This window comes from Antechinus flavipes, chromosome 4 (genome assembly GCF_016432865.1).
Source record: "Antechinus flavipes isolate AdamAnt ecotype Samford, QLD, Australia chromosome 4, AdamAnt_v2, whole genome shotgun sequence".
Taxonomy (NCBI): Eukaryota; Metazoa; Chordata; class Mammalia; order Dasyuromorphia; family Dasyuridae; genus Antechinus; species Antechinus flavipes.
Window position 1 is genome coordinate 161317403 of NC_067401.1, and position 26442 is coordinate 161343844.

The window sequence follows — 26442 nt, forward strand, 5'->3', positions numbered from 1 at the left end:
GGCCCTGCTCTCCTCCCTGATTGCTAGTGGAAGGGAAAAGGGCAGGACTTTGGGACAGTTGGTAGTGAACACATACATATAAAGGGAAAGCAAAGATCAAGAGAAAATTCTCTAGAAAAATGTGGACAGAACACTTTTTCATATACTAAACTGCTGCAAGTCCTCTTGACCTAGGTTTCTTGGAGAAGCCTAAAGGCTTTCCAAGATTACTATAATGTCCTTCCTTCTTGTCTTGAAATTCTTAATTTTTGGTAGAGCTCAACTCACATGCCAACTACCATTGGAAACTTATTCCTGATCTCTTTAATCAGTTCTCTTTGTCTTTTTTAAACCACATTGTAGTTATATGTTTAAATGGTGTTAATAGTAGAATGTAAACTTCTTGAGAGCAGGAATTTTTTTTTTTTTTTGCAATTTGTATGTAGTTGTTTTCATGTGCTTCTAGTTGTAAATATTGAAAAGGCTCAAGCTTTGCTCTTTCATACTTAAGTCCAGCTCCTTCTCTAAAGCTAGCAGCACTGAGGTCAACTAGGGTTATTAGTCTTTTTCTAAACCTAAAGGATAGAACAAATAAATTACCAACTAAAGGACAAATGAGACAGACAGTTCACAAAAATATTCCCCTGCCCATTTATATAGGTTGCAAATTGATCTAGTTCTATGCTCCCTTCTTAGTTTCATGTGCCTTCTGGCTACTGTTCTCAAAAGGCACAGAGAATAGATGCTTTAGTTTGGAAAATTTTCCCCACAATGTACCTTCTAAATTCTATGAACTTATATAACCAGCAATAAGTGTCTATTTTGTACCAGGTTTAGTGCTAAATGCTGGGCATACAAAGAGCCAAAATTAGTTCTTTTTTCTCAAGGACCCCTTGATGTAATGGGGAGACAGCAATGCTGACAGCTATGTACAAGTGCAATGTAGTTGAGGAAAATCAGGGATAATCAACAGAGGGAAGAAAGTAGCACTAATGGGGTTGAGGAAAGGCTTCTTATAGAAGATGTGATGGATGCATATCATCATACTAGAAATGACTAGTAGAGATGATAGGCCTTAATGATGACAGATATAGATAATATCTATCCATCTCCATCATCTATTATATATAAAGACATAGATGATAGAGAACAGATAATAGATATAGATAATAGGTAGTTATAGATGAGAATTGACTAATAGAAATTATAGACATTAATGATGACAGATATAATAAATACTAGAGATAGTTATAGATGAGAAATGATTAGTAAAGATGATAGATATAGATTATAGATATAGATGGTGGAGGCAAATATAGAAAATAGATAATAGAGATGGATATAGATGATAGATATAGGTAATAGCTATAGATGAAACATGATTAATAGAGAAAATAGATAAGGATGACAAATAACAGGTAGATATAGATAATAGAAAGACAGATATAAATAGGTAATAGATGCGGTGACTGAAAAATTAGTGTTATGTAAGCAAATGGGAAAAGGATGGCTTTTCTTCCAAATTTGAGCTCCATGACAGCTCAAAAAAAAGAGAATTTCTGCCAAAGGGTCTGAAGGGCCCTGCACCTATATAAGTGCCAGGTGGGATTCTTGTCAAAGCCTCAAGTTTATGTGATGACAAGATACATTTTTTTCCAGGAGACTGTCTCAGCATGTGTCTCTCCAGACTTGAAAGGAGCTGATGATTGAATCAAAATTCTAGCATCTATTTGGAATGTGCAAATGATTATTGCTTAGTGTTCTCCTATGTCACAAGGTTAGACCTTTTGGTTTAGTGTGTTTGGGCATAATTTAAAATTATGCCCAGTCTGAGCGTGGGAGAAAGCAGCCATATTTCACTGTTTCTTTCACTCTGATGCTTCCATCTGTTCCCATTATATTATTGGCAGAAGTAGCTTTTCTTTTCCTTCTAGAATTGGTTGTTGATGGAAATGGGAGTATAATGTGTAGACCCTCTGCCTGTCCTAAGGACACTAGTCAGTTTTCATGAAACTTAATCATAGAGTACAGTAAGTAAGGTACAAAATAGGGAACCAAAGTGTGCTGCCTTAAAAAGACCAGAAGTCACTTAACACCATTAGATTTCTTTGCCCTACAGTTCTTCACTTAGTAAACCAAAGGCACCTGGATGGTGTAGTGAATAGAATCTTAGACCACAATTCATAACAATCTTGGGTCCGTTCCTGCCTCAGACATTTACTCACCATGTGACCCTGGGCCAATCAATCATTTAACTGCTCTGAGCCTTTGCTTTCTCATCTGTGTAGTTAGTGATAATAATAACACCTACTTACTACGGTTATTCTGTGTTTTACATAGAATAAAACACTTTGCAAGTCTTGTGTTAGCTATTGGTAGCTATACAGGTGGCTAAATAAGTACAGCATTGGACCTGAAGTCAGCAAAACCTGAGTTCATATATTACTTAATTTCCCTCTGCTTCAGTTTTCTTATCTGTAAAATTGCATAATAGTAGCATTTTCCTCTCAGGATTGTTGTGAGGATCCCATGAGAAAATATATAGGAAAGGCCTTGAAAACCTTTAAAGTACTATATAAATTCTAGCTATTATTAGTAATATTAACTATGGAAGAGGAAAAGGAAATAAGGCCTTTGATTTGGAGTTTACAATTTGTTGTTAAATCATTCAGTCATGCTTGACTCTTCATGACCCTCCTGCCTGTGAGGTTTTCTTGACAAAGATACTGGAGTGATTGGTTATTTCCCTCTCCAGGAAAATAGAACTTAAATAATTTGTCCAGCCCAGAACACTATCTACTGAGTTACCTAACTTCCACTTGATCAATATCAGACACAGTATCTGAGGCCGGATTTGAATTCAGGCCCAGGAGTCTATTCACTGACCCATCAAGCTGCCCCAATTTACAATTAAGGAGACAGAATTCAATTCAGTAAATAGTTATGAAGCCCATGTGTATACAAGTCATTGTCCTCATATACTATGAGGACAAACTCAAAAATGAAATATCCCCTGATCAGAACATAGACAAATAAAGAATCAAGGATGCTTTTAAAGCCAACTCTAGCTGTTGATTTGGACAAGAGAATAATCGTCATCCTAGTGAATGAACACCTCAACTCTGAGGTCAGTCACATATTCCTTATTTACTGGAATGAATCTTAATGAGATGTTGTTATGTTGGAATGTGGTATGAGAAGCCTTCTGAAATCTCAAAGAATATGTTGAGCCCCAAACAACCAAGAGTTTGGTAAAAGTCATACATACCAATTCTCCTCCTTTACTGTACTTTGTGCTAGAGCAAGGTAAACATCAACAGATGACACATATCATAAATATGCTTTACAATTTCAAGGAGAAAAACTAGTTTGAAATTCATCTTTCCAAATGAGCATCCTGAATTTGTGAGCAAGAGGCTGTGTGAAAACATTTATATGTGACAAATGGTTGATCCACTCTGATGAGTTGGTATTATTTAGTTATGTCTGACTTTTTATAACTCCGTTCAAAATCCTTCTATTCTCCACTGTCTCCTGAAGTCTGCCCAAGTTTCTGATATTGTTTGCATGATCTTTCTGTCTATCCATCCATCTATCTATCTGTCTATTTATGTTTCTATCTATCTAACTTATTCTCTGTCATCCTCTTCCTCTTTTGCCTTTAGTCTTTCTCAACATCAGGATCTTTTCCAATTAATCTTGTCTTCTCATTATGTGGCCAAACTATTTAAACTTCAGCTTCAGTACCTGTCCTTTCAATGAATAGTCTGGATTAATTTATTAAGTATCGACTGACTTGATCTTGTTTGCTATCCAAGGGATTCTCAAAAGTCTTCTCTACCACCACAATTCCAAAGTGGCAATTCTGTGGAGCTCAATCTTTCTTATAGTCCAATTCTCACAGTTATACATTACTATTGGAAAAACCATACCTTTGACTATATGAATATTTATTTGCCTCTGCTTTTTAATTTGCCGTAGTTTTTCTTCCAATGAGCAAGTTTTTTTTTTTTTTAAATTTCATTGTTCATTTAATTTCAATTCAATAATTTTAAATTCATTCACTCCAGTCACCATCTGGAGTGGTCTTTGAGCCCAAGAATATAAAATCTGACACTATTTCTACTTCTCCCTCTGTGTGTCAGAAAGTGATGAAACCAGATACCAAAATCTTAGATTTGGGTTCTTTTTTTTTAAATGTTAAGCTTCAAAGCCAGCTTTTACCTTCTCTTTCATTCTCATCAATAGGCTTCGTTATTTTTCTCTTTCTGCCATGAGAGTGGTATCATCTGTATATCTAAGATTTATTTGTTTCAGCAATCTTGATTCTGGCTTTTGATTTGTCTAATCTGGCGTTTCACATGATGTATTCTGTTTGTAAGTTAAATAAATAAGGTCACAATATATATCCTTGACATACTTTACCCCCAATATTAAACCAGTCAGTTGCTCCATGTTCTGTTTCTTCTTGACCTATATACAAGTTTCTCAGGAGAAAAGTAAAGTGTTCTCATCTTTTTGAGCACCTGCAACATTTTGTTGTGATCTACACATTCAGAAATTTTAATGTTGTCAATGAAGCAGATTTTTTTTTCCCTTGCTTTCTCCATAGTCCTGGACAATTTGATCTCTGGGTCCCCTGCCTCTTCAAAATTTAAAATCTGCACTTTTGGTAAAATTCTTGGTTCCCCATATTAGTGAAGCCTAGCTTGTAGAATCCTAAGTATAACCTCGCTAGCATGTGAGATGAGTGCAGTTGCTCAGCAATAACATTCCTTGGCATTGCCTTTCTTTAGGATTAAGACATAAACTGATTTTTCCCAATCCAGTAGATTCTGTTGAATTTTCCAAATTTGCTGCTATATTGAATGCAGCAGCATCTTTTAGGATTTTAAAAAGCTCAGTTGGAATTCCATCATCCTCACTAGCCTTATTGCTAGTAACGCTTTCTAAAACCTACTTGATTTCATTTTTTAGCATGTCTGTCTCTAGATCAGTAACCACACCACCTGATTATCAGTGATATTAAAATCTTTCTTGTATCATTCTTCTGTATATTCTTGCCACCTCTTCTTAACTTCTACTTCTGTTATTTCCCTACCTATTTTGTCTTTTATTGTGCACATTTTTGCCTGAAACAGTCTGAATATATCTGATTTTCTCTGAGATCTCTTGTCTCTCCCATTCCGTTCTTTTCTTCTAATTCTTTGCATTCATTTAAGAAAACCTTATCTCCCCTTGATATTTTCTGTAATTCTGCATTCAGTCGGGTAAATCTTTCCCTTTCTCCTTTGCCTTCCACATTCCTTCTTTCCTCAGCTTTTTTGGAAAGCCTCATCAGGCAATTGTTTTGGTTTCTTATTCTTTTTTTTCTTTAGAATGTTTTTTGTTGTTGCTGACTTCTATACAGTCTTGCAAACTTTTGTCTATAGTCCTTCAGGAACCATATTTAATCTCCCCAATTTATCACTTCCACTTCATATTCATATTCATATCCATTCATATTCAGTTCCCTTATGAATAATCTATATTATTTAGATCATACCTATATGGTCTCATTGTTTTCCCTACTTTTCTTCAATTTAAGGCTGAATTTTGCAATCCACTCCAATTCTTGTTTTAACTGACTATATAGAGCTTCTCTACTTTTGACTGCAAAGTATATAATCAGTCTGATTTAGTATTATTTTTTGAAGATGTTGTAACAAGGTCTTCATAGACTTGATCAACTTTGGCCTCTTTGGCATCAGTGGTTGAAAAATAGACTTGTATTACTGGGATGATGAATGTTTTTTCTTGGATTGAAAGAAGTATCATTCTGTCCTTTTTGAAATTATATCCCAGTAGTGCTTTTCTCCTCCTTTTATCAACTGTGGGGGCTACTCCATTTCTTCTAAAGGATTCTTGTCCACAGTAGCATGTGTAAGAATCACTAGAATTAAATTCATTCATTCTATCCATTTGAATTTACTGCTACCTAACATGTCTATGTTTAATCTTTCCATCTCCTGCTTGACCACATTCACCTTAACCTTGGCTTATAGACTTTTTATTCCAAGTTCCTATAATGTATTAATTTTTAAATAATTAAATTTTTTCCAATTTTACACAAAAGTCATTTTAATTTAATTTTTAAAATTTGTGTTCTTTCTCTCACCCTTTCCTATCTAGTAGGAGTTGGTATAGGTTATACATGAGTAATCATGCAATATTTCCATATAAATCATATTGCAAAAGAAAACAGAAATGACTGCCCCCTCTCCCCCATGAAAAAATAAAGACAGTGAAATACAGTATGCTTTAATATGTATTTAGTCTTATCTCTTTCTTTGGAGGTAGATTCCATTTTTTATTATCTTTTTGAATTGTCTTGGATCATTGTATTGCTTAGAATAGCTAAGCATAGTTGATCATCTTACAATAATCCTATTAATGTGTACAATATTTTGCTGGTTTGACTCACTTATCTTTGCATCAGTTCGTGTATGTTTTTCCAAAATTTTCTGAAAGAATACTACTCAGTATTTCTTATAGAACAATAGTATTCCATTAAAGTATTATTCCATAACTTGTTCAGCCATTCTCCAATTGATGGATATCTCTTTAATTTCCAATTCTTTAACACTACAAAAAGAGCTGTTATAAATCTTTTCATATAAAAAGGCCTTTTTCCTTTTTAAAAAATCTCTTTGAGAAAAGACCTAATAGTGGTATTGCTGAATCAAAGGACATGTGCAATTTTATAGCTTTTTGGGCATAGTAACAAATTGTTCTTCAGAATGGTTGGATTAGTTTACAACTTCACCAACAATTCATTAGTATCTCAATTTTCCCACATCCTCTCCAATGCTTAACATTTTCCTTTTTTGTCATATTAGCCAACTTAATATGTGTGAGGAGGTTCCTCAAAGTTGCTTTGAGTTGTATTTCTCTAATCAGTAGTGATTTAGAGTATTTTTCATATGATTATGACTTTCATATGACTGATTTCTTTACCTGAAAACTGCCTATTCATGTCCTTTGACCTTTTATTAATTGGGAAATAAGTTGTATTATTATAAATTGACTCAGTTCTGTATATGTTTGAAAAATGAGGACTTTATCAGAGACACTTGCTGTAAAAATTGTTTCCTAGCTTTCTGCTTTTCTTTGTGCTAAGATTTTTTCATTTAAGATAATCAAAATTATCCATTTTCTATCTCATGCTCTTGATCTATTGTTTGTTGATAAATTTCATTTCTTAAACAGTAACAGATTGTTTTGATGATTACTGCTTTATAATACACTCAATATATGGCTAGGTCACTTTCCTTCACCTTTTTTTTCCCATTAATTTCCTTGCTATTCTTGACTTTCTGTTCTTCCAAAAGAATTTTGTTATTTTTTGCTAGTTTTATAAAATGATTTTTGGATAGTTTAATTGGTTTGGTATTGAATAAGTATATTAATTTAGGTAGAATTGTCATTTTTGTTATATTCATTTGGTTTACTCATGAGCAATTGATATTTTATTTGTATGAAAAGTGTTTTATAATTGTGTTCATATAGTTCCTAGGTTTGTCTTGGCAGGCAAGTATTTTATATTTGTCTATAGGAATTTAGTTTATCTTCTAGATAAGATTATCTTCTAGATGAGATTATCCTCATCTTACTGGGAAGGCTTCTGATTTATCCTATTACAGTAGTGCTTCCTCATGGTTTTAGAATGCTACTACTTATCAATTTAAGGAAAACTCCATTTATTCCTATGTCTCTTTTGTTTTTGATAGGAATGGGTTGCTGTATTTGTCAAAAGCTTTTTCTGAACTTATTGAAGTAATCATTATTTCTGTTGGTTTTGTTATTGATATAATCAATTATGCTGATAGTTTTCCTAATATTGAACCAGTCTTGCATTCCTGGTATAAATCCCACTTAGTCATATTTTTGATCTTTGTGATATAGTGCTGTAATATTCTTGCTAGTGTTTTATTTAAAATTTTTGCATCATTATTCATTATGGAAACTATTCTATAGTTTTCTTTTTCTGTTTTTGCTCTTCCTGGTTTAGATATCAGCACCATGTTCGTATCATAAAGAGAATAAGGCAGGAGACCTTTTTTGTCTATTTTTCCAAATAGTTTATATAGTATTGGATTTAATTGTTCCTTAAATATTTAGTAGATGCAGTTTTGGTCTTTGCAATATCCTTTCATCATCAGACACATGCAGCTGAGCTTCCTTTTGGCTTTGGACTAAATGTTTTGTTCTTTCTGGAGCCATTGATGACTACTGAAGGAGCATTCTCATTTTGATGTTGTATGAACAAATAAGAATGTCTCTTTCTGTTCCCCAGTCACTTTTAGGTAGGATTGTCTCCTAGAAAGGTTATTTGAGCTTTTGTCCATTCTTCTTTCATTCACAAGTACCCCCTCCTGAAAGAATCATTGTAGAATCATACTGTCATCAGTGATTTCTGCCCCTGATATTTCTCTTCCATTAGTTTTGATCTTGTCAGTTTAATGTGAAGAATCTATAATGTCTTCAATGTAGGTAGGTATCCTGAGTATAGGAACCTTCTGCCTACAATCTTGCACCCAAGAGCCTTGGAAATAGTGATGCTTCCAGCCCAGTGTGCAGAATCGCCATCCTGGGAAGCAATCCTTGGTGGAGATACAGCCTGCCCATGGCTTCTTCTGGTGCTACAACCACAGTTACTAAAAAACCCTAGGAAAGAAAGTTCTCACAAAAGTCAAATGATTCAACATCAGAAACTGTTATGATTTTATCAGTGGGAATGACATTAAAGAAGAGACCCTTTTTTTCAACAATGCAGTGATTCAAGGCAATTCCAATAGATTTGAGATGCAAAGTGCTTTCTGCATCCAGAAAGAGAACTAGGGAGATTAAATGTAGCTCAAAGCATAGTATTTTCACCTTTTTGTTGTTGTTCGTTTACTTGTTTTTTCTTTCTTCCTCATGATTTTTCCCCTTTAGATTTTTCTTAGGCAGTCTAATGAATATGGAAATATGTTTAGAGGAATTGAACATATTTAACCTATATCAGATTGCTTGCTGTCTTAGGGAGAGGGAAAGGAGAGTGAAAATTTTGGAACACAAGATTTTGCAAAGATGAATGTTGAAAACTATCTTTGCATGTATTTGGAAAAATAAAATTCTATTGAAGAAAAAAAAGAGAGGCCTTACCATCTTTTTTGCTACTGCACCCTAAGGACCTTTAGGTGATACCTTTCTATCTGACTTGCTGCTGAAACCTCTGTTGAACATGTGTTTCTTGAGATCAGAGACAATTAACAGACTTTTCGATTTGTGGTCTCCAGCACATGGCACAATGACTGACACATAGTAAGGGCTTTAACAAATTGACTAAATTTAATATTTAATTTAAGTTACATTAAATTTAGTAAATTTAAGAAGTAAATTTAGTAAGTTTGTTGAGGGGTAAGACACCCTAACAGCATTTGGGAGTCCTCAGGCTGGTGTCGCAAGTTTTGAGAAAGAATTCTCAATCCCAGTCTCCAAGTTAAGATTGGCAAATTAGGGGTTTATTGTGATACTGCGAGTTCTCAGCAAGCTGTATTCCTGATTGTAATAACTGAGAGACAAAGTTCAATTTTATTTAGTCTTATCTAGCCCAGAGCTAGGGAGAAATCTCTGGATGAATCTAGGGCTGTGGGCTAGAGTAATCTCCAGATGAATTAAGAGTTGAGGGTGGTGAGCTAAAAGAGTAATCTCTAGATGAATTAAGGGTGGGAGGTAATGGTCCAGAACTAGAAGATTCAGGGCTTCCTGACCCAGGTCCCCTACAAAGATCAGGGGACCAAAGAGTCCTATTACATCAAGTTGACTGACTGATTGATCAGTTAGCAATTAATATATGCTTTATTTAGTCCCCTGTTTAATGAAGGATCTGTCTCTAAAATAAGTTCTAAAAGGTTACCTGAGAAACATAAAGTCATTAGATTAAATGACTTTTTTCATCAATAGACCACATAGCTAATTATTCACCTGAGAATGTCAAGGGCAGGATGGGAACCCAGGTTTTCCCCACTTTAGGCCCAATATTAACTCAGTCTGTCTCTCCTGTGAATTTAAATTTCTCTTATTTTCAATTTCCAAATGCAAACCCTCCTCAACTTCTTTTATGATCCATAATATTGTCAAGCCTCCCACTTGTTTTTGTAATGATCTCACTCACAACACAAATCTCTGTTTTCTTTGTGTTTAACTGAAAGAAACTCGCAGACTGGTAGCCTTATGTTTCATTTTGTGGACTTCATTCTGTCAAACTTGAAAAATATTTCTTTCTCTTCCTTTTGAATGGGCAAAACAAGCCAGCTGCTACTCCTATATTGGCTTTAGGAGTGGCCTGAAGCATTTTATTTCAAGTGCTAGTCATGCCAGGAATCAGTCTTCAGCTTTAAAGAAATGTACTTAGCTACTTTTCATTAGACCAGAGGGTAAACTGAAGGCAAAAATATCAGAAAAAAAAATTTAAAAGAAAACACAGGATATAGCGTAGACACTACTTAAAATGCTAATTTCTATCAAGAATTTTATCTATGCAGCTTTTGGAAAGGAATAGTTGGTTTGGTTTGGAATACCAAAAAAAGAGTTTAAAATTCAAAGCCAATTGAATAGAAGGCCATCCTATACCAAATGGCCTTTTGAAGGTTAAGACTGGTTGTTTTCCACTTTTGGTTGGGTCCATCTCATTGAGGCTTTTTTTTTTTTTTTTTTTTTTTTTTTTCTGAGGCAATTGAGGTTAAGTGCCTTGTCCAGGGTCACACAATTAGGAAGTATTAAGTGTCTGAGGTCAGATTTGTACTCTGATCCTCCTGACTTCAGGTGCCTCTGGTGCTCTATCTACTGTGCTACCTGGCTAACTCTTTATTGAGACATTTTTGCTCCATTTCCTGCCCTTCTAATTTCCAAAGTTTCTTCTAAAAATACTTAGAAGGATCTTCCTTTGCTGTTGTGCTTAAACAAAGCCCATGTCCTCTCACCCCTCACTCACTGAAGGTTCTTTATTTCTGCTGTAAGAAAAACTAAAATCTGGAGTAAAAAAAGCCTTTTATGATTTTCACAGCATGTTAATAAAGAGAAAGAAACCTCCATCTGGGAAATTCTGGGCTTATAATGCTGCCTCAGGCATTTACTGGTGGGTGTTAGCCATCTTTCTTCATGGAGGACATCACCTAGCTTGACTGACTTTTGAACGTGTCCTTCTCTTCTTTCAGATTTTTGACAATGAAGCCAAAGATGTAGAACGAGAAGTTTGTTTTATTGATATTGCCTGTGATGAAATCCCTGAGCGCTACTATAAGGAATCTGAGGTAAGCAACAGACTGGGGCTGAATCACAGGTTAATGCTGTTTAGACAGATCTAGGAAATCTCTTATCCATTTTAAAAAATGATAACCTTCATGTAGAAGTTATTTAGTAAATATTTGTTGATTTAAGATTATCTACTCACCTAACAGAAATGTGGAAATACCAAGTTATGTGGTCAGCTAATATATTTGAGATATCCACCTACTTTTTATAGATGGTTTAAATAATAAGAGTTAACATTTTTTAAATTAATGTTTACTATGTGCTAGATAATGTGATAAACACTTTATAATTAATTACCCACATAGATCTGTGATCTCATTGATTTTGAAGTTTCTCCATTAACCCATTCATACTTACCAAAGTGTTGCTTTCGATGCATACAGTGAGGGCATGGATTATTCAGAGACACCATAGACATAGAAATTGCATTCTGTTAGACTCTTTGGCTCCAGGTCTGCAAGTAAAGTGTCTAATGTCTAAGGACTCTGCATAATTTCAGAGTGGCCAGGTGGAGCAATGGTTGAAGTTCTGGGCCTGGAGTCAGGGAAGCATGAATTTAAATCTAACCTCACACACTTATGAGCTCTGTGTGACTTCACATCCTTCTACCTCTTTTTCCCTCATCTGTAAAATGAGAACAATAATAGTGCTTATCACCCAGAGCTGTTGTGAGGATCAAATGAGATATTTGTAAAGCATTTTGCACTTTACACTATATAAATGCTAAGCTTTTATTTTTATAACATGAAGTTATAACTTGGGTATCCTATTTGTCTTTTACTTATAGAATTCTCTGTATAAGCAATGCCCAGGCAAGAGTCCTTTATGACAGGAGAAGAAATGTAAACATGTCAGCAGAAGCTTCTATACAATATAATCTTTATAAACCTACATATTTCTATGGAAAAATCTTAAGATATCTACATGAACTTAGAAGAAGCCTCTATTGGCATCTTCCACAAGAACAAAAGAAAGAAAATTGAGTTTAAATTTGCTGGTTTTAGAAGTCAGACTTCTTGAATTTTTCATCAAAATTACTTATTTAGGACTTGTACATAAAATGTTGGTGCTGTTCAAGTAATTCAGGTAAATTAAGATCATCCCTTCTCATCCCCACTGTTTCCAGGTAGTTTTACATTGAAATTGTCTCATGAAGAGAGTTCAGTTTTCAAAGAACATGGATAGGGTATCCTCTGCTCACAAAATGACAGATTCAGTTGGCTTTTAGATCAGCTAGTCCGTCCTCTTCATGTTTCTGGATAGGAAAGCAAAGCACAAATTTGCCCAAAATTATTTAAGCCTCAGTTTCATAACCCTATATGGGTTCTCATAGCTGAATGTGGGGATTGTGAAATTATGATTTATTATTAATAAATGTTTGTTTTGTACACCTATATACCCGGTCATGTAAATAATTTCTCAGATGAAAAGGAGTTGGTGACCATAAGAAACCCTGACTTAGGTAATAAGTACCAGGGGATTTAAACTCAAATTCCCTGACTCCAAATCTTGCATGCTTTTCACTGTATCACTCCTACATTCAGACTTCCTTTCAGCATCCCAGAAGACCTATGTATCTTCATTTATAGAGAGTGACTTCACTGCAATGCCATCAGACCATGAATTACACAGGGACTCTCGAGGCATAGATAATCATAGAATGAGGTTGCAAAATAGCTCCTAGCCCTGTGCTTTAAGCAATACCCTGCACCAAGCAGTAACTTAATAAATATTTGTCGATTAGAAACTGTCCACTCATCTAATAGAAATGAAGAGATAGCCAAGTGATGTGATCTCCTAATATATTTGAGATACTACCATTCAAAGAACAGAGAGCTCAAATAAGAATGGCTAATGTTTTTATAGCTACTATTATATGCCAGATATTGTGCTAAGCACTTTACAGTTACTCAAATAGATCTGTGATCTCACTGATCTGGGAGTTCCTTCTATCATCCCATCCATGTGCAATTTCTGTCAATGTTCTTTGAAGAATTTGCTGTAATGGGGTCTCGTTCATTCAGCGTCCCGAGGGCCTTTCTTGATTTCTGCCAACATTGTGATGTACTAGTGGAACATTCTGGTTGTCCACCTTGATGGAACAGTGTATTGGGCAGTGGGCCTGCAATACAGGCTACATTCAAGCGTGGCTACATTCACTAGCTGTGCTACCCTGGCAAATCACTCTATTTGTATCAGTTTCCTTCTTTGTAAAATGGGGATAATAAAACCACCTAACTTTGATCCATGTAAGGATCAAATGAGATAATAATTGTAAAATACTTAGCAGAGTGCTTAGTGTAAAAATGGTCCTGTATAAATGCTTATTCCTTTAAACCAATTATCTCTTATATGGTTATTTCATCATCTCTTCTTGTCATGTAGTGCTTTGATGAAATCCTTTACTTCTGATTTTCAAAATTTCTTCTTGATTACATAATGTATCCTTCCTATACCTATCATTTACTTCTCTATTTCTGGCTACATTGAACTCATTTTTAATTTTTCTAGTTTATTTTATTTTTATATTCTATATTCATTCCTCCCCAACTGAGAAGGAGAGAGAAACTCTGAGAAAACAAGCAAAGTGATATCAGTTGTACATGCAAAATCATGCAAAAGGTATTTCCATGTTAGCCATGTTATAAAATAAAGCAAAGAAAAAAAAAAGCTAGAAAATTATACTTCAGTCTGCACTCAGTGCTCCTTAGTTCTTTCTCTGGAGGTGGATAGTATTTTTTTCATCATGAGTTCTTTGATTTTCTTGGATCATTGTATTGACCAAAGAAGCCAAGATTTTCACAGTTGAATATCTTTACAACACTGCTATTACTATGCAAATGATTTCCCAGTCTTACTTCACTTTGCATCAGTTCATATGTGTCTTGCCATTTTTCTGAAGCCACCTCTTTTATCATTTCCCACATCACAGTAGTATTCTATTACAATCATATGCCAGTTTGTTCAGCCATTCTATAATTGATGAGCATCTCCTCAATTTCCAATTCTTTGCTACCAAAAAATCTAGGTGTTATGAGGGTTTTTTGTTTTTTAGTTTTTGTTTTATTTTATTTTTTTGCATATAGGTCCTTTCCCTTTTTTTTATCTCTATGGGGGGAATTTCTGAGTCAAAGTGTTATAACCCTTTGGGTATAGTTCCAAGTTGTCCTCCAGAGTGGTTGGAACAGTTTACAATTGAACCAGCTGTGCATTAGTGTATTTATTCCCTTCATCTCCTCTATCATTTGTCATATCTAATAGTTATAAAGTAGTACCACAGAGTTGTTTTAATTTGTTTTTCTCTAATCAATAGTGACTTAGAGCATTTTTTCATGATTTTGGATAGCTTTCATTTCTTCTTCTGAAAATTGTTTATCCCTTGACTATTTTTCAATTGGAGAATGGCTCTAAGTTTTATCAGTTTGACTCAGTTCCCTATATATTTAAGAAATTATGCCTTTATCAGAGAAACAATGTTCTAAAAATGTTTTATATTACTTCACCCCATTCACATTCACAATTATGATTACTAATTATATTTTTCCTTCCAGCCTATTTTCTTCTATTTATCCTTTTTCTCACTTTTTATTTTGTCTCCCCTCAAAAGTCTTTTTTGCTTCTGCCTAATACTTCTCTAATCTTCCCTCCCTTTTATCATCTCCATATCTACTTTCCTGTATATCTCATTGTAATGTTCTCTCTAAAATGTAATGTTCTCTATTGAGGTTTTCTTGGGATCTCTGGTAGCAGCCTTCCTTTCAGTTCAGTAATCATCACAAGTGCAGCCAGGTTTTAAAGTCCAAATCAAAAAAGGAGTGTCTCCTTTCCTGGGGCCCTGTTAGCTCTTTTATAGTCCTATCTCTTTCTTTGGTTCTGAGAGCTTGAGCTTCCGCCTGCCTTCTCTGGCTTCTGAATCTCCCCGACTCTACAAAGGTTTGTGCTTCAGCCTCCAGTCACCACAAAGGTGGAAGATGGAATGAATCTGTCTCTGCCTCCGAGAGCTTCTAGTGTGCTTGTCTCTTTTTGGCCCTAAAAGCTTCTCGCTTATATGTTCCACACTGACTATGCACCAATCATTGTATCACTAGGAAACCATTATTTGTTGTAGGATTAAATCAATGCTAAACTAATTTAACCATCATCTCCTCAATTCCACTTAGGACCTTATTTCAAGTTCTGGCCCATATCTCCTTGTAGGATTAAATTATAGGATTAAATAATCATACTGAACCATGCTAAATTAAATAACTGTTGTTTCTATCAATTCCACTGACTTAATACCTTGTAAGAATCCTTTGTTTCAAATTCAGAATTCTGGCCCATAACATCTCATGTTATCCCTTTCCACTCCTATTTTCTTATTGGGTAATATAGATACTCCAAGGTGTGTGTGTGTGTGTGTGTGTGTGTGTGTGTGTGTGTATGTGTATGTCTGTGTGTGTGTGTGTGTGTGTGTGTCTGTGTGTGTTTTTGTGTGTGTGTCTCTGTGTGTGTGTGTGTGCGGGCTTCCTTCTCTGATCCAATTCTGTTGAGAGTAAGGTTCAGTGTCCACTATCATCCCTCACCATTTTTCCCTCCACAGTAAAAGCTCTTCTTTGTGTACCTCTTTTATGTGAGAAAATACTCCTCATTCTACCTCTCCCTTCTCCCTTTTTCCCAGTACAAATATCTTTCACCCTTTTTTAAAGAGATCTTTTCAATATAATAGATGCATTCCCATGCCCCCTATCTACTTAAAGTTTTATAATTGCCCTAATAATAACACAGTTCTTAGGAGTTAGATTTATCATCATTCCATATAGGAATATAAACAGTTAGGTTTACTTTTTCATGCTTCTCTCAAGTTCCGTTTAAATGTCAAATTTTCTATTCAGCTCTGATCTTTTCATCAGGAATGCTTGAAAGTCTTCTTTTTCATTAAATATCCATTTTTACCCTGAAGAATTATTTTTTACTGTAATCCTAGCTTTTTTGCTGTCTGAAATATCATATTCCAAGTCCTCTATTTCTTTAATGTAGAAACTGCTAAATCTTGTGTGATCCTGACTGTGGTTCCACAGTATTGGAATGATTTCTTTCTGGCTGCTTACTATATTTTCTCCTTCCCTGGAAGCTCCTGAATTTATCTCTAATAGTCATGGTAGTTTTCATTTTGGGATCACTTTTAGGTGGTGATTAGTGAATTCTTTCAATTTCTATTTAAGCCCGTTGGTGTAAGATATCAGGCCTATTTTCTTTAATAATTTATTGAAATATGACAATCCCATCAGCAAACAGAAGCATCCAGAGATCCCTCTGAAGAAGGATCCATAGGAAATCCTTACTCAACTGTTACTCTGAGCTGTGTTACTCCATCATAGTTGGCCAAACCATGTTTGAGCATATATCTCCCCATTTTGTGTCTTACCTAATGTTCTACCTAATTTCTGAGGGCCATTGAATGGAGTTATTTCTAATTTTACCTTTTCCAAGAAATCCTGAATCATCTTGATATATAGCTAGAAGATACCTTTTTGTAAAAGAGCTCTTAGACAGCATTTTGTTCTATCAAATTGAATGCTTTTTTTGGAGGAGTGGAAGTTAATCAACAAACAATAAGCACAATGAGTTCTGTTCTGTATAACTTTGATTTAATTGTGAGATGATAAATATGTGGTCCATTATTAAATATTGCTTGTGAAAGCTTCTTTACTCTGATTTGTACATAGATGACTCTCATAAAGATTTTGTAAACATGGAATTTTAGGCATTTGGCTGATAATTATTGATATTCTCATAAAATGAGACATTTGTAAAGCCCTTAATACAGTTCCTGGTACATAATAGAAGCTTAATAAATGCTAGTTCCCTTCCTTCTCCCCAATTCTCTTCTTCTCAATCACTTTTTTTTTTTCAATATTAACAAGGTCTGAAATTTTTCTCCCATATCTTTGGTATTTTTTTGCTCCTTCAGATAACCTTTTCTGTCTGTCCTTCAAAGTTCTCAGAATTATAGTGCCTTAAGTACAGATCTTTTATATATATATATATTTACCATCTTTTTTTCTCTTTAGTGTCCATTTCTATAAGCATCTTGAGGATGTAATAATAAAGTCAGTTGGGATATTAAAGTCCAAGTGGGGAATGTTAAGGTCCAAGTGGGGCATTAGAATTTGAGTGGAATGTTAAGGTCTAATTGGGATGTTTAGGTCCAAGTGAGATGTTAGGGATCAAGAATGATACTTCCTATATCCTTAACAGACAAAATAGTTTGTTAAAATGACTTTTGCAAATCTTTCCCATTTTTCTTCTGTATGAAGCCTTTATTTCCTTTTTATCTTTCTTTAATGCTCTTGGGATGACTTTAGGATATCTTGCCACACTTTCCTTAAATTGGTTTTATCCTCCACTGTTCTTCTCTACTTTATGAAACAATATTGTTCATAAATAATCTATTATCCTTCATAAAATTTTACAAACAACTTTATGTTCTAACCCAATGTTGCCATTGGCAGCCAGCTCTCTTTGGTGAGTAAGTCATATGTTTGCAGACTAAGGTACTTTCTGAGTTCTTTTCATTTGTCTGTTGTGACAATTATTCCTTATTAGAGGCAGCTAGATGTCCCAGTGGATAAAATACTGAACTTAAGAATCAGGAAGAACTTCAATCACTGAGGAAGACCTCAGACACTTATTAGCTGTCTGCTTCAGCAATTCATTTAATAAGGCTTCCTTGTGTTTTTCATCTAGAAAACTGTGATAATCTAACTTCTCCTGTTCTCCCAGAATTGTTATGAGATTAAAGTGAGATAATATTCATAGAGCACTTTTTCAGTGGTTAAACTTCAGGATGACATTATTATAGTTGTTGTCAATGTCCTATCTGTTGTCCATTTCCCATTTTTGATTTTCAATTACTTATTTACATAATTCAGAATTCTGTTGTTCATTGCACATATAACTTTTACTCGTTATTCTGATCTTGATTCTGTTGGTCCAACTACATATAAGCAGCTAATCCAGGGATAACTCCCACATGAATAACAAGTCTTTTCCTGTATGTTAAAAATCTATTTTATTCTCTCTAGTCTTTCTTGATACTTCTTATGTCCAGTGACTGCTCATTTTCTTTTTTAAAAAGATATTCATCTAAATGTGGAAATATGAATAGAAGAACTGTACATGTTTAACTATTGGATTGGAGAGTGGAAGATTGGAGAAAAATTTAGAACACAAGGTTTTACAAGGCTGAATGTTGAAAACTATCTTTGCTTGTAATTTAAAAATAAAAAGTGGTATGCCAAGAAAACCCTCGAAGGAAGAGTCTAACAGGATTGAAAAACCTGTTAAAAATTTATTGTTTTCATTTGTCGTCTTGTGACAATTATTCCTTATTAGAGGCATTGTTAAAAAAAATTGTTGTTGTTAAAAACAATATTGTTTTTATTTTTTAATTTGTTAAAAATTATTAAAAATAATAACAACAAAAAGGTTTTTATCATATAGGAACATGAGGCTTCTAATACAATCCTCAAGGCTTTATTCTCTTCCATTTTTTGTTAGTGAACATATATTTTCTCACATTTCTCACCATTTTCACATTTTCCCATCTTTGATTTGAAATCATCAAATATTAGCTTTATATAGGTTGTTTGGATCTGGAGGATCTTAAGTTCAGGATGCCAAGTTCAATGACTATAATTATGTTTAATTGTTTTTCAATCCTGTTAGACTCTTCCTTCGAGGGTTTTCTTGGCATACCACTCTAGTATTTTAGCTATTTCTTTCTCCAGCTCATTTTTAAGAATAAAGAAATGGGGCAAGCAGGATTAAGTGACTTTCCTAGGATCACACAGCTAGTAAATGAGTCAGGTCTTCCTGACTCCAGACCCAGCATTCTATCCACTATGCCACCAACCTGCCCTTAATCAACATATAACTGGAAAATAAGTATGATAACTTGTATTTATGTAATACTTTAAATTTATTAAAATGCTTCACATAAACAATCTCACTTGAATCTCCCAATGACTCTAAAAGGTAGGAATTAAAGATTTTTTTTCTTCATCTGAAAAACGAGGAAACTGAAGCTCAGAGGGGAACTTAGTTGCCCATAGTTGTGCAGTTGTGAAGAGTCATAGGTGGGATTTGAACTTAGACCTTTCTGACCTAAAATCCAGCATTATGTATATTGCAGATTCTATTTAGGATGAAATAGTTATGGTTGGCTTTAGGATGTAGGATAAATAGATGGTATTATAAGTCCCTTCCTTTGGATTACTTTGTGAAATACAAGGAAGTGATTCATACCAACCTCTCTTTCTTTTCCACCCTGAATCTTCCCATTCCATTTAAGGATAGCAGCTGCAGAACTGATGCCTGCACTAAACATTTGACAAAATAGGGTTAGAATTTTTATATTAAAATTTCTTTTTTTAATTTAAACTTAACCATCACCAGTAAAAATGAGCATTTTAGTATACAAAACAAGGAAGACATATATTTAAGAAACTAAGCCTCTTTCATATAATTTGTATATAGATAGATAGATATTATGCAGGATGTTTATATACATACATACATAATAAAATTTAGCATAATAATAAACAAAACTATCCTATTTGTGACCCCTTCTATCCTTTTTTTTTTTTTTTTGGTTTCTTTTGTGCATTTAAAAGTTTTTTTAAACTGATTTTAATATCCAATATATAAGAAAAAATTTAAACCCCATTGGGAGTCACTTTGCTTCTATGGCAATCAAATTCTTTAACTGACTTATTTATTATGCCATAAATCAGCCTTAATGGTACTGAGGGAAGAGTTTCAAGGTCCATGTGTTGTATCTCAAGGACAAATTTGGGTCCCTGATTCCAGACATACTGTGATAGGTTGGATGTTTGCTAAATAACAAAAATAGCCATGCATCTGTTTTAGCTTCAGTACTGGAGCATTATTTATGAGTGGGTCACCCAAGTTTCTTTAGCAGGCAATAATAAAACACAACCCAACATAATTAGTCAACTTGAATACTGACTTTCCCATCACTCCTAATACAATGAAGGGAACAGAGTAGTTGGAATTGGGAAGAGCATTTGATGAATCCTGGAATTTTCTGGTGCAAAAGACAGTTTTTCAGAAACAAAGATAAAAAGAGGCAAGGAGAAAACTAAGTACTATGTTAATAACTCTGTGGCTTCAAGCACTATAATAAACCCAGACTTTCAACTGAGACATTATGCATTTGTTTGCTTGCCACAGATGCTTGCCTTTGTGGAGGCATGAGGGGGACTTCCTTATCTCCCAACAGATTGATTTGTCCAGACCATATGCATCTCTGTCCTTAGAGCTTGCCTTTAGGTAAAACCTTCCCTTGGGTTCCTCCTTCTCCTTTTGCTCCTGCCTCCCTTCTCTCAAATGGTAGAGAAAGGATGAGGTTCTTGTCTCATGCACCTGTCGTTCTTTTGAGCTTCCTTCCTTTCTGAAAGGAAGAGAGAAAGAGAGAAAAGGTTTTTTCACCAGCCACTTGAAATTTTTTCAGATTCTTGCTTAGGTAGCAGAACTGTGAACAAAAGCCTTCAGCCCTTCAAAACTTAGCTCAGTCCCCATTCAAAGTGACCTCCATCCCTAATGCTCTGCTACTTCAGCTGTTTCTCTTTCAAACCATTCTGGTTGCCATAGCCATATTTTATAATTTCTTCATTCGCAGAACTCCATCCATTTTAGTTCAAAGCATGAGGAAGAATGCAAATCTATAGTACCAGTCCAAACCCATATTACACCCATGAAATGGGTCAAACAGACATCTATGACAAAATCAGGAATCAGGCCTAACAGTTTCCAGAAATAGTTTCTGAGAAAAGGTTAGGGTTTTTTAATGGAGAACTAGATCCTTATCTTAAACCCAGAGAAATTCCTGTTAGCTGAACAAGAAAGTCACAACAATTGAACCACATATGGGAATTGGAAAGGATCAGATATGGATTTTATTTTAGAAGAGCATAGTACCATTTCTGTACATAGAAGAACTATGTAGAGCCAAAATGTTTTAAATGATAAATTGGGAGCCTTTTAAAATATTATTTATGTAAGTATATTTTTCCTGGTATATTTGACACTCTTTCTTACCATGACCAAATATAAAGTTGTCAGCATACCAGAGTTCAATCTCTGACTTTTCCATTTGCCAGCCATATGACCTTGATGAAAATGACTTCTCCATTTAGGATTTAGTTTCTTCTGCAAAATGAGGCCTTTGGATTATAAATGATCTCTATAAAAGTTTTTCTAAATCAAACATCTTTTCTAATTCAAACTGTGATCTGAAGCGCAAAGGAAAAGAGGGGAGGAATCAGGTCCAACTTCTTTCATGGCAAGGCAATATAGCTGGGTAGTAGTTTGGGGTCCCCGAATATTTCCCTGGTGTGTATGTGTGTATCCTGGTACGCTAAACAACACATATTTTGCCACATGTGCTTTTTAAGCTTAAGTCCTCTTTTTCTTAGACTTCACATGAATTTATGGGAGTGTATGCTCCTGATTTGGGGGATATTTTGTACCACCTATTTTTATCATGCCATCTTTGCAAATAACCATTTCTTAAAACTAATCACACTACTGGCCAATTGAAATCAACTGATAATGAAAGAACCACATTTCTGGGGACTTATGAGCAATCCTTACTTGTCAAGGTTATTTCTAAAGTCCTACATGAAGAAGTTACCAACTGGCCTTTAGGACCCAGCCTAATAATGTGAATGGTGGTTTAGGGTAAGTAGACCCTAGAGCTATCTAACAAAGTAAATTATTTCATTGTTGTCATTAGTTTGACATTTGTCAACCAGCATTGTTTATTTTTCTTTCTGAGACATCTGACGTTCTAGAGTTTTTTTGTCTTTATAGTTTTTACAAATACCAAAGAATAGGAAAAGCTGAACCACATTTAGACTATGTTCATTTTTAGATCTTTTGGTGCTTACAAATCCAAGGTTGAGTTATCTGGGTCACTCACTTATAGACATTTCTTTCCACACATTGTCATCTGAGGCAAAAGGAAGAAATTTGAAGAACTCTTTCATCTTTTTTCCTCTTTTCCCCAAGACAAATAGCAAAATCTCCAGATTCAGCAGGTCCATAAATTTTCCAGAAAACCTTTTCATGGAAGGTACTAGGACTAATAATTTTCTATCCAAAACTTCTTATTTGTCTGTCTTCTGCCATCACCAATCAGGATTTGGGAAATATTCTTGGTGAAAATCATGATAAACTAACACTTTAAAATAAAATCCTTTCACTGGATTTTAATTTTGCAAAGCTAAAGTTTTTGTATCCAAGTGAAATGCCCCAACTCCAATTTCTAAGAGCCACTCAGTTTTAAGTTCTACTCTCATTTTGGTATGGGCACCCCTAGGGCATCACAGTCAGAAATAAAATATATGATCTCTCAAGCAAAGACATTATCTCTGCTAATCTCAGCATGTTGTCAACTACAAAGCCCAGTCCTCCAGTGTTTGCATCACCATTTCAACTCACTTTACCCTGATTCACATGGTCAGGAATAGGGTGGGGGAGAATTAATAATTGCCACAAATGCAGTAAAGTAGAGCAATGAACAAAGAATAAGCAAGTTGTACTTGTTTTGTGGTTGGGAGATAAATTCTTGCATTGGCCAAAATGTAACTCCCTTCCTCTAATCCCTTGCCACTCAAGTTTCAGTTGTCAGCCCAAGCCCACTTTGAGATTAGTTTTGGTATGTTCAGAACTAGTGAATCCTTGTCTGGAAACAAGTTATTAGAAAATTGAATGAGTAGGGTTTGGGCATTGTAATGAATCCAAAAATCCATAATTTTCTTTGTCAGATAGTGTAGACCTAGAGCTGCTTATCCTAACCACAATTCAAGCTGGGTCCCTAAAGGGCAACTGGCAACTTTCCCATGTAGGACTTTGGTAGTAACCTTGACAGGTAAGGATTACTCATAAGCCCCCAGAGATGTGCCTTGGCTCCAGCCACAGCCATAAACATGCTTAGCCTCTTTGTTTCAACTAATGCCCCAGTACCCACCATAACATTTTTTATCTTGTTTCCTCCTTCCTTCCTTCCTTCCTTCCTTCCTTCCTTCCTTCCTTCCTTCCTTCCTTCCTTCCTTCCTTCCTTCCTTCTTTTTTTCTTTCTTTCTTTCTTTCTTCTTTCTTTCTTCTTTTTTTCTTTCTTTCTTTCTTTCTTTCTTTCTTTCTTTCTTTCTTTCTTTCTTTCTTTTCTTTCTTTCTTTCTTTCTTTCTTTTTTTTATCATTAAGTGATCTGCCTAGGGTCATACTGCTAATAAGTTTATGAAGCAGAATTTGAACTTGGGTCCTCCTGACTCTAGAACCATTATTCTATCCACTGTCCTACCTATCTGCCTCACACCACAACCATTTGTAAAGCCCATAATTTTGACTTCTGTTAGGGGGCAAGTGGCAGGTATGATTTGAGCAAATGGCATAATGTCACATTTTAAGCCTCTGGCATCCAAAGCCCCTCCAGAAGACTCAGAAGTGATAAGTGTGTGTCAGTAATACTATCTTATGCCAGCAAATACTATCCAGTAAAATGGAAGTACCCCAAAAGCTAGATTACCTTTTTTTTTTGTTTTTTGATCTCTAGCACCTAGAATAGTACCTGGTTTGTTGCAGGTACTTAATAATGAAGGTGTAATCATAAGAAAATTATAGTAAATTTTTTTATTCATATATTAGTAGAATCTCCTTTTTAAACGTATACATTAATATTTTATCCTCACAATCATCTAAAGAAGTAAGTGCTCTTATTATCCCCATTTTATTGGGCAAACAGAACTGACTTGCCCAAGTTTATACAGCTAGTATAAGGCTAATTAAATTCAAGTCTAAAATTCAGAGTCCATATCTAAAACTATACTCTGTGCCATATAGCTGTTCAAGAAAACCAAACTAAAAAGAACAGTATATTCTGTCATTCTTCACTGTTTCTATCAGCATAAAATGCTTTATACAAATCATATTTCCCATCTCATTAAAAGTGTTTTTATTTTCTGTCCTGCTAAGTGGATAAGAGTGGGCAAGTTTTGCCATTTCCTCCAAATCATCAGATTTATAGTCTCATAGCAATAAGAACTGGAAGGAACCCTAGAGAACAGCACGTCCATCTCTCTCATTTTACAAATAACAATGTTGAAATCCTGAGTGGTGAACCAAGATCCAAACCCAAGCCTTTGCAACTGCATTTAATATAACTACTTTTTTTTTTTGAGGGATGGGAGGATTAGGGACAATGTTCTATTCAGTCTTCTGTGTTGCTACTGTTGTTTTTCTCCCTTAAGATGAACCCCCAATTCATCTGTTTTTTCTGAATGTAAACCAGTTGTTTTATGATGTTTTAACTTGTCCTACTTCCTACTTCTCCCACCTTCGTCTCGGATAATAAGATGACCGATTATATCTCTTGCATGGAGAGAGAACACAGCTGCTGTTGTTCCCCCAAGGACAGCATATAAAACTATGAAAGATAACAGCCTCTGGTGAAGGTTACCCTCCAGTGGCCTCTGCCTTTCCAAGCTCTGGGTAGGAGGTTCAGGATGAAGCTTCGGGTGGCAGAATCTGAACTGTTAGAAAGGGTGATACATTTATAGCCTTCCCTGGAACTAGATCAGTCAAAGAAAATGTAATTCATAGAGAGAACAGTATATGGAAGAAAAAAATTTTAAAATAAAATTCCAGACAGGCTCTCTTACCAATTCATCCAGGAGACAGCATAAGAACACAGATGACATATTCCCCTGAGATCTCTTTCAGTGGCATCTGAGAAAAAAGGAACTATCAAAGCAACAAACTTGAAGATGTGTTTGTAGAAAGGATACCTGCAGTGTCCTGGGTCACTGGTTGCAGTTTGTTGTTGAGGGTGGGAGCAGACGTTAGTTGGTCCTTCTTTTCTTGTTGTTCAATCATGTTCCACTCTTTATAACCCCATTTGAGGTTTTCTTGACTAAGAAAAAGTGATTTGCCATTTCTTTCTCCAGTTTATTTTACAGTTGAGGAAACTGAAGCAAAAAGAGTCAAGAGACTTGTCTAGAGTCACACAACTAGTGTGGGTCTGAAGCCAGATTTGAACTCAGGAAGATGAGTCCTCCTGATTCCAAGCCCAGTGCTCTATCCACTGTGCCACACAATTGTCCCCCATTTGATAAAATGGGGAAGACGTACAGTGAAGTAAACATGTAAAAAGAACATTGAATTTGGAAAGAAAAAAAAAAAAAAGCTCAGGTTGCCAAGCTTGCTGTTTGGTGGCTGTTTGATTTTGAACAAATTATTCCGCTCTCTGAGTTCAGTTTTCTCATCTGTACAACGAGGAGGTAGGATTAGCTTCTCTCCCCATTCACTGCTAATATTCTGATTTTCACACCTGCCATTACATTGTATCTGTTCAATTTTGCCACAGAGGAAATTCAGCATATCCTAGATACAGAGAGAAAACATCAAAGAAAAATATCTTTCATGGGATTATAATGCTAGAGCTGGAAGGAAACTTGTAAGGCCTTTTAGATCAATCCCTTCATTTAACAGATGAGGAAACTGAGGCAGATAGGAGGTAAATGACTTGCTCAAGGACACACAACTATTTATTGTTCAATTCTGCATTTGAATTCAGATCTTCCTCACTCCAGACTCAGCCCTCTATTCATTGCACTACCTAGAATGTCACATCTGGGTCATGAAGTAGTCCATGATTTATTTAGAGAATCTTAGCGTTGGGAGTGGTCTCAGAGATATTTAATGTAATTCATATTTTAAACAGAGATCTCTCCTTGAATATCCCTGTGGTCATCCAGTCTATCCTTCATGTTCTGCAGTGAGCTTATGTCACTTTTGTGCAGGTCTAACTATTAGGAATTTTTGTCATATATAAAACTGAAATCTCCTTTGTTCCTCATTCACCTCTTGCTCCTCATGCATGTTCTCAGGCTCAGCAAAAAAAATCAAGAATCCCAGGATTTATGATGACAATTATTGTTAAAAGAAGTCCTAGATTGAATGAACGCTCCATACTGAAAGTATCACTTTTATTCTTTTCCCAACACCTAGCTCGGTGCTTTTTGCCTGGTCACTAATTAATTAATGATTGTTTGGAGGAATGC

The 26442-nt window shown here is 35.1% G+C and overlaps 1 protein-coding gene across 1 annotated transcript in view; it reads left to right on the forward strand.

Moving 5' to 3' along the window:
* The window catches only part of PITPNC1 (phosphatidylinositol transfer protein cytoplasmic 1), a 361819-nt gene that overhangs the window by 268286 nt on the left and 67091 nt on the right, over nucleotides 1–26442 (forward strand). Inside the window, exon 6 of the mRNA XM_051995262.1 lies at nucleotides 11220–11315. Coding sequence (XP_051851222.1) covers nucleotides 11220–11315 — 96 coding nt within the window. The remainder of the gene's footprint in view (nucleotides 1–11219; nucleotides 11316–26442) is intronic.